Genomic DNA, 14178 nt, shown 5'->3' with positions numbered 1-14178 from the left:
GGGGGAGCCCGGCTGCTCGTGCGCGCAACCCGCGGGCGAGGCGGCGGCGACTGGCTGGGCGAAGGCGCGGGGCCGCCCCGGGGAGCCCCCGGCCGCCGCCGCCGCTGCCGGAGATGCGGGCTGGCCCAACAAACACACGCTGCGTATCCTGCAGGACTTTAGCTCCGACCCTTCCTCCAACCTCACATCCCACTCGCTGGAGAAACTGCCGGCTGTTGCCGAACCGGCCGAAGGAGCCCTGCAGGGGCAGGATCCTGGCGGCCCCCGTCCTCGAGATCCCCCACACCGACCACTGCTCCAAGACCCCGGACCCCATCGGTCGGTGGCACCCCCTGGCCCGAGCGGGGACAGCGCTCTCCTGGCTAGGCTGTTCGAACACCCACTCTACCAGATGGCCGTCCCACCGCTAACTGAGGACGACGTCCTCTTCAATGTGAACAGGGACATCAGGTTCAATCCCAAGGCGGCAGCAGAGAATTCTGACTGGTGAGTGAGGCAATGCGGGGGCAGCGGACGGGGGAGGGGGTGCTGGTAGGCCCCGACCCCTCAACAGCCTTCAGCCCGGGCTCCCCTTCCCAGGAAATGGCCTTGCAATCCCAGGCATTGTGTAAAGAGGCCAGAGGGTCAGGAACCAGAGGGTATGGACCCTCGTGGCAGAGCCCCCTCCACCCCTTCAAGGGAGCTTTGTGGAGTGGGGCAGCTCACGGCCTCCAGAATGAGGCCCCCTTGAGAAGGGCCCCTGGGGGGCTTGGAGACTGCTCCATGTGGGGCCAAGGGAGGGCCAGGGCTCCCTCCACAGGAGAGCAGTGCTGGCCTGCAAGGTCCTGGTCACTGGCTCCAAAAACCAAGTCGGGCAACGCACGCGTTGGCAAGGGACTGAATGAGAGGGGAGCCTGCCCCTCACCCTTCCCTGGGGAGCTGCTGGCCACCAGGCTTCCAGACACCCGGCGACATTTCTTTAGTGGGCACATCAAAAAAGTCTATAGAAGCCTAATGAGCCCTGTGAGCCAGTCGCTGAGAACAAAATTAGCAGAGGGGCGTGCTGGCCCCGACGAGGCATAACAAAGGGACGCTCCCAGGCAGGGTGCAGACGGCAGCCTCCCTTGGAACAGGGCCAGCTGTGTTGGGTGACAGCTTCATAAAAGGTAAGAAGCATCTCAGGAGCATTTCTCTGAACCGTCCTGGTGTCACCCCTTCCCCCCAGGCCCTCCTCAGCCACGAGGATAAGGACAGGCAGATGCTGCAAGCCTAACTAGCGCTAGGCCGGAAGGAATCCCTGCCTGCGAGAGAGCTCCCCAAGCAATGCAGGGGAAAGGCCAGCTTTCCAAAACATCTCATAAAAACCCTTTCTACCCTGAAATTTGACCAGGCCCAGGCTTTTCTGGCTAAACACACCAAGGTGTTTGATGGCCTTTGAGCTTTGACTGCTGGCCAGGTTCAAGGAAATACTCAGAAACTTGAGAATCAGAGCAGTGGCCCAGACCTGGAGCTCTTTCCAAGAGAGACAGAGCCCAGAGCCCATGGCCAGTGATGCAGCCCCTGTGGGGCAGGACTTGGGGCCACAAAGGCCCTATTTGTGGGTGTTAGAGCCACAAGAAGTCTCATTTTCCCTCAAGGCCAACAAGAGTCTCTGTCTTCCCCCAGCCTGGCCCCCTGCCTCCAGAGACATTAGGATGGGCCATGTGGGTGGCAGGTCCTCACCTTGGGCCTCAGCTGGAGCGAGTGCCTCCTTCCTTCCTCTCTCCCCACCCAAGATTGCTCTCGTTAAAATCAAATTTAGCTTCTTGCATCATTTCTGCCCCTGGTTGTTGGAACCCAAAGAGAGTGCCCAGGGAAGGGCTCTGACAGGTGGGGCGTGCCCACATGTGCACATAGTTCGAGGTCAAAGATGGCTTTCTTGTCTGCCCCTGGGCAGAGCTGACAGCCTCTCACACCCCTAGCTGATATCATGCTTGCTGGGCTGCTGTGGTGACCCCAGGACAGACAAAGCAGGGTCTGGTGCTGATGTTATGGGCTTGGTCCCGATTTAGTTATGGCTGTCTGGGTGTCTCCCGAGGGTAAGTAAGAATTACGGCCTTTGGATATGTTATTAGTTATTCTAACAACAGCCACAGAAAAAGTGCGGACACCCACAGGGTCCTGTCTGAGCAGAGGCACCTTGGACTAAATCTGCATTTGTCTGGATGCAAAGCTAAAACCTTGGCCTTGGCACCAGCTCCCCCTTATTTATCCAGACCTCACCCCTCCATTCTTTCCTTGCTGACTCCGGTCACCTTCCTTTTCTACAGGCCACGTGAAGGCACTGAAAATGAAGAACTCTTGCCCACTGGGGAGGCGGCAGTGGACTCCTACCCCAACTGGCTCAAGTTCCACATCGGCATCAACCGGTATGAGCTCTACTCCAGACACAACCCTGCAATCAAAGCCCTGCTGCATGACCTCAGCAGCCAGAAGATCACCAGTGTCGGTAGGTGCCCTCACCACGCCCTTCTGCTGGGGCAGGTCGGCTGGGGCTGCCTTTCCCCTGCAGGAGAACTGGGGAGCCATTGCCCCTTGCCAGAGCATCGCCTCCTGAGCTGATTTATGCAGTACCTTCTGGGAGAGGAAGGACACCTTTGATGCCATCAGCGGCTAGGGGCTGTGTCACCCTGTGTGTGCCGGCACTGTGACAAGGCTGGCGAGGGAGGGAGGGGTGCCGCACGGCTTTGCTGCTGCATTCTGCTTCCCTACTCCAGGAGGGCAGGCCCCGGACGAGCACTTTCCAGACATCAGGTTGCCCTCCAGGGGTAAAGAGGGGCAGGCGCCTCTGGTGGCTGGGACCCTCCCTCAGCACAGCCAGGAGACATGCTGCACAGCTCACAGGCTTGTGGTTTTGGACCAGCTCTGCGTCACACCTCTGCCAGGTGCCCCTGCCACATCCTGTGCCCAAGGAGTGACCAGGGCTCGACTCTGTCTGAGGCAGAGGCCCGTGCACACCGTGACTCAGAGGCAACACCTCTGAGTAGTTAGGGGTCTGCTGAGTCAGGCAAAAAGGGGCTCCGGTGACTGACTCCAGGAAGAGGTGGCAGTAGCAGTGTCTGAGCTTGGAGGTCTGGTGCCATTGTTCTCAGGGCTGTAGACAATTGTTTGTGACAGTCCATATTAGTCACTGGTGGTGGCGGCTCAGAGGGGCCTCAAGGAGGCAGTGAGGGATGGGCTGAGGCCCTGCGATGGAAAGAATAGTTCTGGGGGCTCTGCCAGGAGCTGGCCTAGGTACACACGGCCTGGAAGGCATGGAGGGAAGCCAGTGGGGGATACCGTGAGTGCAGGTCCCCACTCCCTCATCGTGTCAGGAGTGCTCTGACACGGTCTTCTGGTGTTTTCCAGAGCAGCCCTGATGCTGAAAGGGTCCCAACACCCTGGGGCTCCGTCCAGCTGCTGACACAGGGGAGAGAGGCTGGGGAGTGGGTTTTGCAGGGGTCTCTGGGAGCTGTTTCCAGCTCTCTCTGCCCAGTACCGAGCTGTCTGCTGGACACTTGCCTCGACACACGATGGGGTCGCTCACTCTCGTGAAGGATCACTGGCAGGAACGAGCTGGCACTTTCCTCTCTTGGCCACTGCACTAAGAGAGCACCTCCCAGGCCCCAGCCTTGCCCCGTGGGATGCCCAGCCTCCCTCCTGCCTCTCGCAGGCGTCAGAGGCTTTCGGTGGGGCTGGAACACAGGCTGTGCATGTGACAGGACATGTCCCACAGACAGCCACAGCTGGGGTGCCCCTTTCACTCCTGAGAGTAGACGAGGCCAGTAAAGAAGAATCCAGGGCACTGGCCAATGCACTCGCTTATTCAGCAGATTTCCTTGAGCACCTCCTGAACTCCAGGCCCCTTTCTGGGCAGTGGGTGGAGGATGAATGAACCTCAACAAGATTCTGCTGCAGATGACCTGAGAAGCTCAGAGAGGCCAAGGGACAGACTCACATGCTCTGAGCGCTCTTCACACAAAATCTAGGAGGAGGTTTTAGAAAGGAGGGGGCCTCCATCTGGAAGGAGGGGCACAGAGGACCTGCTAGGAAAATATCTGACCTGGGGCTTAGATGGGGTATCAGCAGTATCACAGGAGGGCGCAGGGAGGGCTGGGCTTTCCAGGAAAAGAAGAATGACATTTTAAAATTGGAAATGCTTTTCAAGAATATGATAGTAAAAGAGCGTGCTCTGCTGCTGTCCGTGGTGCCCCTCTCTGCCTCAGTTTCCCCATCTGTCAAATGGGCTTGTGCCTGCTCAGGTACATTGTATTTGTTCTAATAAGATGAGGCGCGTGAGCGAGCCTGTGAATAACACCACGTGTGTGCAGGACCACCCCTCCCGAGTGGGGGGTCCGGGGTGCAGGGAGGGCTGCTGGGACTCCTCAGGCTGGCCAGGCTCACCATACCTTCAGGGAAGACAGCCTCTAGCCCTCCTCGGACACCCACGGCATGCAGAGGGCAGGGCCCAGCAGCTCAGAGAGCAGCTCAGGCAGAAGACAGGCCTGTGGGGCTCACGGGCACGTTGCCCACCCGAGACACCCTGCTGTCTGTGCCTCCCAAGGGCCTGGCCCTCAGGCATCTTCCACCCACTTCTGGTCTGCCCCGGGCAGTGGGGGCTTAAGTTGCTTGACCACGGTGGACTGAGACCATGGCTGGCGATCTCATCCCAGGATCCAGCTTGGCCCATGCCTGGAGATGTGAATGCAGGGGGTTTCCTGCCCATCTGGCTCTGGGGGGCTGTCTGTGCTGTCCCTCCCCCTTCCCAGAATAGCACTGGCCTCACTGGTCCTTGCCCATCACTGTGCAGGTCCCAGGCGGTGCTGGGAGGCTGACTGATGCCCCTGGTGCCCGGACCAGCAGGTTAACCTCTAGTGCTTCAGTGTTCACGTGGATCAGGAAGATGGTTACGACCTAGACCCTACAATCTCCACCTGCAAATCTGAAATCCAAGCGTAAATTGTTCAACAGCAGAACCTGACCCAACCTGAACTCACATGGGGGCAAAACCTGTGATTCACAAGGCTGCCTATGAATCCTTATTTTTCTCCTTTGGGGTGAATATTCACATGCTCCTCTGAGAAAGGGGGAGTGTGTTTAATTACGGGGACACATTACTTGCGCCTTCTGTCATCTGAGATTTTTGATGAGTGGCATGGCCCCACGAAACCTATATCACAGGGTCACCAAGAGGCTTCAGGGAGCAAATAAGAGAAAGACATAAAAATAGAGGCTAGAGCATGTCTCTGTAGGCAGGTGTGTTGGGGGCAGCGATCCAGGGGCAGAGCCTCCTTTCTGGGAGAAGCTTGTGCCAGACAAGCCAGTGGGCTCCCAGGTGAGCTCCCACTTGTGAAAAGGCTCTGGTTTGCAGGGAGCAGCAGGAGAGTGCTGGCCCTGTTCCAGTCACAGGCGTCCCTCAAAGATGCCTGCTCGCTGGGTGGCATCTGCCCCCACGTCCCGTTGGATGTTTTGGTTAAAAACCCAGCTGCTTGAGACCTTAGCCCTGGCTGGGCCCTTGGCTTCGGAGAGCCCGCTGAGCAGATTTGTAAATGGAGGCCCTCACTAGGGACTGTCTGCTGCCCTGTCACTGCTGTGACCCGGAGTTGGGCACAGCCTTTGAAGTCTCGTGGGGAACCCTGGATGGCGCCCCTGTACTGGAGCCTAAGACCTCCTGTGGGTCAAGGTGGGGCAACACCATGCTCTGGAACATGAAATGGGAGAAAGACGTAGAAATCACACTGACCCGCACTGGCGGTGGGCAGGAGAGTCTAAACATAAGGAACTGGATATGCACCTCACTTCCAAAGCCACTTCTGCAAACAAGGAAACCCCCCGCAATGTGGGGCTCGTGAGTCCCTGCTCCAGGCTCAGAGCTCTGTCCCTTTAGCCATCTGGCCACATAGCCCCTTTCATCTTCAGGTTTCGCACCCCTGTCAAACACTGTTTCTGCAAGCTTGCAGACCTCTCAGAAGGACTCCGTCGAATCACCCCCGTTCAGAACCATGCAGTCCACTTCATGAAGCACGTGTGGCCTTCGGTACAGCTGCTGTGGCCGACCGAGGTTTATTTATAGCCGGGCTCCTGGCTGCTTGGTAACGGCGGTTCACTGCCTTTAAAGAGGTTTGGGATGTTATCTACCTCTATTCAGCTTGAAATCAGGCATGCAGCGCCTTCGGCTCGGCCGGTGATAATTAAATCGCTATCATGCACAATTATGGATGCAAAGAATAAATGACACTATTAGCCGCTCTGTACTTGGAATTGCTTAAAAAGGAAAAGAAATCACAGGAGCATGAGAGGATTCAGGCAGCCTCTGGCTGGAAGACGCCACCATTGGTTGCTCCATCCAGGTCGGGACACGATCATGGTCGGTCTCTAAACAAAGAGCTGCTCCCCAAGACCGGAGTCCTGGGCGCTAACTGATCTAGCTGGATCTGGGGCTGACTGGCCAGTGAGCTTCCAGGAACAAAGGCTGCGGCCCCTGGGGGCGCAGGGTGGGCAGCACCCCTTGGGCCCCTGGGGGCTGCCCTATCTAATTGGTCAGAGGCCAGCTCCTCTGGAAGGCAGTTCCAGCCCCAGAAAGGCCACAGTCCCCTTTCTTCCCTAGAGGCCACTCAGGGCCCAGGCTCCAGGTGCTGGCTCTCCAGCCTATAAACTGACAAGTGACAAGGCTCCATCAGCGGGAGGCACCTTAGGTCATTGGGGAGGAAGGACACAGCCCCCCTGCCCCCCACCAAGGATGATTACAGGCAACACGCCAGAGAAGGTGATATAGCACAGCCCCTCCTCGGTTTTCCTTCCAGCCATCTGGTCCAAGATCAAGATCCCATCAAGTACCCCCGGGCACCTGCCTTCCTGAGCAGACAGCAGCCAGGGCTGCCGAGTCCCACAGGCGTGATTCCCACTGTGTTCCCTCCCATTCCAGGGAGGAGGCTGGGTTCCCACTTGGGCTGTGCTGGGCTTTCTCTCTGAAGTACATTTAATCATCAAAATAGAAGGGAGCAGTCTTGTGGAGCGTGGTTTACACAGCAGTCTAGGCTGGGGGCAGTTACAGCTCAAACATCCTGGGGGTGCCCATGAGGGACGGAAGTTAGGTACAGGCCTGCCACGGCAGCATGCACGTGGGACGGGAGGACCCAGGCCCTCATGGCCTCCTCCAGGTCCTCGCAGGGGCAGTCCCCTTGATGCCAGCACCCTGGTGCCCAGCAGTGATGAGACACGCCCCACACTGCTGAGGGCCCACATCCCTCCAGGCCCAAAGGCAGCATAAGGGGCTCTGCCTGGCACCCAGGGCTCTGGAACACGGGTCAGATCCCAGTCCTGCCCTGGGGGTGAGGTGCGTGGGGTGGGCGGGGAAGAACAGGTCACATTCTCCATGGTGAGGCCCTTGCTTCCTCTGACCCTTCAAACAAGGCAGTGGCTGTGAAAATATTTGGACTACCTGCCTGACCATGATAAGGACAAACATGGGTCCCACTTCCTAGATGAGGTGACAGACGCCAAGGGCAGTGACGTCAGAGGCCCCCCCCACTGGTGGCCGGGAACACATGGGCGTGTGCATGTGGGCCACAGATCTCTTATGAAACTCATTCATTTAAAAGTCAGGAGGCAGCTCATCAAAATACGGGTTGGGGTTTTTGTAAGAAACGGGGAGACCCTGGTTTCCATGGGAAGCACAGAGCTGAGCGGTGGCTGCTTCCGGTGTGCCAGACCCGGGTCATCGTCCCTGTGAACACCGGGGTGGGGTACCTGCTGACGGCAGAGCCCGGGGGCCTGTGTTTCCCACTCACTCCCCACTGGTGTGGCGGGGCTGGCGTCCCTGGCCTGGACGGCACCTCGTGTCCCTTCAGGGCTGTCTCCCTCCTCCCAGGGCTGCTCTTGGTGCTTGGCCCACCTCCATCCTTCCTTGGGGGCGCCCAAGAAATGTAAAGCCTGTTATGGTTCTTCTGGGGAGAGCTGTGTTCTGGGGAAAGACAGTGAGCCAGACGACCTCAGAGTGTCCAAGCATCTTGGCAGTCATGGAATTATAGTGTCTGCAGACATTAGATAATAAAGTACAGGGTGTTCTGTTAATATGCATTAATGTGTGCTTACTGATGCATGGATCGCTGCTCAGCACTTACACCCTACTGGTAACGCACAGCTGGAGGATTCGTGCTGGTTCTCAGGGTTGGCAGGAAGGACAGTGGTCTGAATGGTGCACCCCTCTGCAGGGGGGGTGTGGGAGGAGAAAGCATCTACAAGAGGCACCGTCTGTGGGGCTGGAGGGAACCAGGCAGGACACCACATGTGTTAGTGATTTGATGGCAGTAAGGCCCAGATTGAGTGAGGCCACAGAGGTAGAAAGAAGGTGCCTGACGGGGCTGGATCAGGAAGGCGGCATCTGGGGCATGTGGCGTGATAGCCCTGACCTTAGCCCAGCCTCATACCCACAACGGGCTCACCACTCAGCTGGGTCCCCTCCTAGGATCTGATGGCTCTCTGGGAAACGTGGAGAACCAACCAGGTGAGGGCATGTCCACTGGCGCTTGTGTGGGGCTCTTGCTGCATACTTGGGTCCCTCTTCCCGGGTTGTCTTTGCTTCTAGGGTGCCTCGCAACCCTGCACTGGGGCAAGATTCCCCAAGTCTGCCCTGAGGAGGAAACCCCAAACTGGTCCCCACTTCTTGAGGCCTGGTCGGTGTCCTGGCTCTGCCAACAGGGCCCTCAGTCCTGACCACCTCCCCAGGTCCATTCTGTAGCAGAACAAGGCCACCCACTTCTGACTGAGCCCCGGCTCCTGGCGGTGTCGGCCTCTCTTCTGGCCGAGGTGAACACGTGACCTTTACCATGACTTAAGGTGGCTTGCCTGTGGGTTTTGGCAGGGAGACCATACTTGATTTCTCAGCAGAGTCCCAGTGTCTTCCGGCCGCGGACCCCGGCTTGGCAGCTGGGAGAGGCCCTCACCCCCGGCAAGAGGAAGGCGGCGTCCGGAGCAGGCAGTCCTCCTGGAGTCCTTAGTCACCGGGAGATTCTAACTTGCTTTGGTTTCTGGTTATCCGCTTGCTCCGTGGGGAAGAGGCAGTAGTGCAGCGGCAACAAGGGGTGGCGGTACATTGAGACTCCCCTTCCAGAACAAGAATGACTACAGGCCAGATTTGCATAATAATTTATTATTCAAGAAAATCAGGATTACAGGCCCTAGAAAGAGCTGTCCCTGATTGGCCTTGGAAGGAATAATTAAATACAGTGACCCCAGTTATTACATGGAAATGGGGACGTCGAATGGGGCTTAATAGGGCCTCTAATTTTTTTTAATAATCACTTCTGTGTTCATCTTATTAAAAGTGTAATAAATGTTCATTGTAGAAATTTAGAAAGCACAGATAAGGGAAAAAGGAAATTAAAATCATCTGTGGCTCTATTCTTGGGGGGTAACCACTGATGCTTATCTGTGCACCCAGATTTTCCCACACGCTTGGTACACACCTTCCGAAGAGGCAGCTCACTGAGCATAAACGTTTGCTTGGTCATAAAATACTAAATCGTTCGCTGTGGTAGTAGAAATTCCGTGGAGCCAGTGAGAAGGCTGCACAGTACTCCTTCACGCGGGATCACCTGCATCGTGCGTCTGCTCCCGGGGTTGAGCATTTGGGGTTACTTCCAGTGTTTTTGAGGGGAGTGGAATTTGTTCCTGGCTTTGCTCTCCTGAGGAGAGCGCAGGCTGGAAAAGTGTCAGGACAGACGCGCGTCACAGGCTGGTCTGGGGGAACTATGCCTCCAGCATCACCTGGACCCCAGGAGCAGCCTGGGACTCTGCATAGGAAGGAGTGGGCCATGGTCTGGTTGGGAGCCTGGGGGGCGGGCTGGGCCTCAGCCCTCACAGAGGCCCTGAGACCACTGAAGACGCTCAGGGAGCTTCGAGCTCCTGGTCATTCTCCACGATCATGACTGTCGACCATCTTGAATGTGCTTTGTGCCGGTGCAGTCGGTTCTAGATGCTTCACAAGCATTACCCTCTTAATTGTGACAGCAGTCCTGGGAGGTAGATGGGATGGCCATCCCCATGCCACATGTGAGCAACCCAAGGCACTGCCAAGTCAAAAAATACATTTCCCTTATTTGTCTTCACCCTTGCCATAGCCCCTGAGAGGGAGGCTGGGCAGCATCTAAACGCCATGTACCACAGCCGATGTTCGGGAGAATGAGGACTCCTTGTAGGGCACCAGGCCATAGGGAGCTGGTCAGACTCCAGCCTCAGGGCTCCTCCAGACCAAAGCCCCCAGTACTGTGCTGTCCAGCGTGGTGCACGCCCAGTATGGCCCACCCCTAGTATGGCGCCCTCCAGTATGCTGTTCCTCCAGTATGGTGCCTGGACGGCCCCCATGATGAATGAGGCGCCTCCAGCCAAGGGGTCTTCTGAGTCTCCTCAGACTAACGCTGCTCAGGCTTCCCACAGAACCCCAGAAACCTAGACTGGGCCAACAGTGGTGTGTAGGTGTAGGTGTGGGTGGGTGGGTGTGTGGGTCAGACTGTCTGAGAGATTCCGCACCCAGCCCCAACCCCTAAATACAAAGCTGGGATGTGTATGGGTGTCAGGGCAGGAAACCCGAGTTCCCAGGCTCGTCAAGGGGATGAGTCTGAGGGCAGCAAGTGACTCCATGTCTCTCTCCCTCTCTCTTGCAGCCATGAAGTCAGGGGGCACACAGCTCAAGCTCATCATGACGTTCCAAAATTATGGGCAAGCTCTGTTCAAACCCATGAAGTAAGTGCTGGGGGCTGGTTGGGACGAGGGTGCCAGGTGTGGGGACCGGTCCATGCTGGAGCACGCAGGCACCCAGTTTCTAGTGGAAAATGCACTGTTTCCTCTCAAAGGTGTTTGGGGTGCACTAGACTGCTCTGGGCTCCCCAGTGCCCCCTCTCCACCTTCATCCACTGGCAGATCATTCCTCCCCCAGTGAGCATAACAGGTGTTTTAAACCAGGAGCCTGAATATGGATGCCAAAGAATGCCCCTGCAGAGGTGACTGTGCCTCTCCTGCACGCCTTGGGGATCAGCAAACTTTTCCTGTCAAGGGCCAGCCAACAGGTATTTTAGGTTTTGCAGGCCGTGTGGTCTGTGTCTCAGCCTGTCAGCTCTGCTGTCCTAGCCCCAAGGCAACCAAACGATATGTAGGTAAACAGACGTGGCTGTGTGCCAATAAAGCTTTATTCATAAAGCTCGCAGTGGGTGGATGGACCCCTCAACTGTAGTTTCCTGTGCCAAATAAAGCAGAGACCATGCTACCAAAATATAACTATCAAGGCACGCATTGGCACATGAAAGTTTGTGGGAATGGCGGAGAAGGGGTATTTGAAAGCCAGGCCATGCCAAGAAAATTCACAGGGAGCTTCATGGTTTTGATGTCCGCCCTGATGATCCTGGGGTGTGAGCATCCCATGTGGCCCAAGGTTGCTCCGCCATCTTTGTTAGCCCCAACGAGGCTGCAGGTGTGCCGGCAAGGGTTTGCTGCACCCCCGAGTGCCCACATGGACTGTGCAAGTTGTGTGAGCCTGGTGGTGGGGCGGTGGCAAGCTGCCGCTGTGGTCTCTGCTGGGTAGGGAAGCTGGCTTTTGTTCACCAGATCTTGGCCGTCTGTCCTGACATTCAATTCTCAGAATAAGCTAGAAATACTGATAGCTTATCTGCTTACTTTTCAGATTTTGAGAATGATGGTAATTGAGAGGCATTCCAAATACGTTGCGAGCCAAACAAAATAGAGCTGCTAGGGTGTAACTTGTGACCGAAGGTCTGCTGTGACCAGGGTATTTCTGGGACTCTTGCTCCCATTCGTGGGACAGATGTCTTTCTGGGGGCTTCCCCGAGGGTCCACTTTACCTGTCTGTGATCTGGGGCTGCCTGGAGCAGGAGGGTTGAGAACCTTATTCACCCGGGCGAGACAAAGGACACCAGGGGAGGGCGACAGGCCTGGGGCTGCCAGGATACAGGGGACACGCCGAGGTGTGGTGAAGCCACCCACCACCTGCCGAGGGTCTGAGAGCATAGCACCTCCTTCCCTGTCTATGCAGGAAGGGAAGTTCCAGCTCCTCCCAGAGAATCTTCTAGAAAAGGGAGCCGTAGTGGGCGGGGCTGTCTCAGGAGGATGGCTGGAGGCAGGCGTGTGGACAACAGGCATGGGTTCAGGTAGCCCCTGACTCATGAGGGAGGATTGGGGCCAGTTAGAGGGTATGCAGCCTGAGGCGAGTGTGGGCTCCTTATGGAACATTCTGGAAGGAGAGGAGGCCTGGGGCAGGCATGGGTTCCTTGTGAAGCTTTCCACCCTCCTTCTGTTGAGAGGAAACAGTTGAGAGATCGCGGCTGCTCACAGGGGAGGTGAGCAGAAGGGCTGCTACTAGGTCCCTTGATGTCACAGTGGTGCCCTTCCTGTCCCTCCACGGACTGACCTATGTGAAACCCCGCGGTCAGGATGCCCAGTGTGGGCAACCACCTCAGCAGCCCTGGTGACACATGATGCTCTGTGCAGGCGCTGCCGTCCTGGTACTCCCTGGGCCAGGCTCCGTGCCTGGGTTCACACATCAGTGGTTTTGTCTTCACATGCTGCTGTGAGCCACTGGCATTTTGTTCCGGCCGCTGTTCTGCCATATAACAAGGAGGAACCAGGGCTTGGAGAAGCCGCCCAAGGTTGAGCCAAAAGTCCAGGCTGCCTGGCCCCCGCCCCCGTCCTGCCCCCGCCCCGCCATGGTGGACTCCACAGTCACAGAGGAGTCCAGGGCAGGGTAGGACGGCCAGGCCCCTGTGTCCCCAGAAAGCGCACGACGCTCACGTCTGCCCCTTCTCTCCCGAACTCTCAGCCCCCGCCCGTCTGCAGCAGGAAGTGGCAGCATCTGAAAGTGGGGGCCATACACAGACAGCCTGGGGCAGGGTTTCTGCAGGCACTCAGCAAAGGCCCTTGTGAGTGCTGGGGCCAGGCTGAAGCCATGGAAACAGGGCTGAGAATCTCTAGGCAGCTGGGGAAACTGAGGCCAGAAAGGGAAAGCATATGTGCATGGCCTGCCAGCTAGACTGTCAGAGCCGTGGTGGGTGTCCTGAGGGGAGCCAGGCTCCTTCCCCTGTCGTCCGCCCTCTTGCTGCTCTGCTGGGTCACATCAAGGCATTTCCAGGCACCTGGACTCCTCTCCACTGACCGTGCCCTCAGTCTGGCACTGACTGTGGTCCTGTCGCCAGTAGCCTCCACTCCCTGATGACCCTGGGGCCCGGGCCCTGAGGAGGCTGCACACACCATTCCTGTCCCCAGTGGCTGTGGTTTAAGACCACAGCACTAAGACATTAAAACCCAAGATTAATAGTTCTTTTTAGGAAAGACTTTCTTCTATGAGCTCCGAAAAGTTCTGTAAGTTGTGAGTACCTTATGAATGAATTAGATGGGGGTGCTTTTCCTCCAAGGCCTTGAAGGATATAAGTTACGAGGTTCTGTAAGAGGGATGGCCGGTGGGACAGAGGGTGGAGACTGGGGGTCTTGCAAAGTGTGATTTATGTGCAGTGACATATTTTTAAAAGTGATTGGACACCACACACTAGCACATTAGCTCATAAGTTTCCGGACATTGTTGCTTTAGGGTTAAAGTAAGATTTCAAACATGTCGGGGTCAAGACGCAATCCGCATGCTCTAGAGCTCGCTCACGGGAAGCCTGTGATTCACTGGCTTGTACATTCACAGAAGTGAGCAGCCATCACCAATCCATTCTAGGGCCTTTTGGTGCCTCCAGAAAGAACCCATACAATGTTTCTATCAACCCCTGTGGCCCCCTTGCCCACCCTGTAGGCCTGGATGCCACCAATCCATCTTGTGTCTCCAGGATTTACCTATTCTGGAATTTCCTGTCAACAGAATCACATGTAAATATGAGCAGCTCCTTTCACTCCAGGTTCATCCACACTGTGGCAGGTGCCGGTGCCTCATTCCTTTCTGGGGCCAAATGACACCACATTATGTGGAGAGGTCACATTTTATTTTATCTTTCCACCCGTTGATGGGCATTGGGGGCTATTTCCAGTGTGGGGCTGTTAGGAATAACAGTGCCATGAACATTCACGCCCAGGTTTTTGTAGGGACACGTGTTTTCCTTTCTCTCGGGTCCATACGTTGGCGTGGAGTTGCCAGATCTTATGACAACTGCATTTCACTGTTGGAGAGGCTGCCAG

General features: G+C 56.7%; 1 protein-coding gene across 1 annotated transcript in view; it reads left to right on the top strand.

Annotated features, from left to right (window-relative positions):
* Positions 1-14178, top strand: part of FAM20C (FAM20C golgi associated secretory pathway kinase) — a 63313-nt gene that overhangs the window by 17026 nt on the left and 32109 nt on the right. The window contains exons 4-6 of the mRNA XM_029945771.1: positions 2-486; positions 2289-2467; positions 10662-10740. Coding sequence (XP_029801631.1) covers positions 2-486; positions 2289-2467; positions 10662-10740 — 743 coding nt within the window. The remainder of the gene's footprint in view (position 1; positions 487-2288; positions 2468-10661; positions 10741-14178) is intronic.

Source organism: Suricata suricatta, chromosome 8, assembly GCF_006229205.1.
Source record: "Suricata suricatta isolate VVHF042 chromosome 8, meerkat_22Aug2017_6uvM2_HiC, whole genome shotgun sequence".
Lineage (NCBI taxonomy): Eukaryota > Metazoa > Chordata > Mammalia > Carnivora > Herpestidae > Suricata > Suricata suricatta.
Note: the sequence above shows the minus strand (reverse complement) of the source record. Positions and strands in the feature narration are given on the sequence as shown.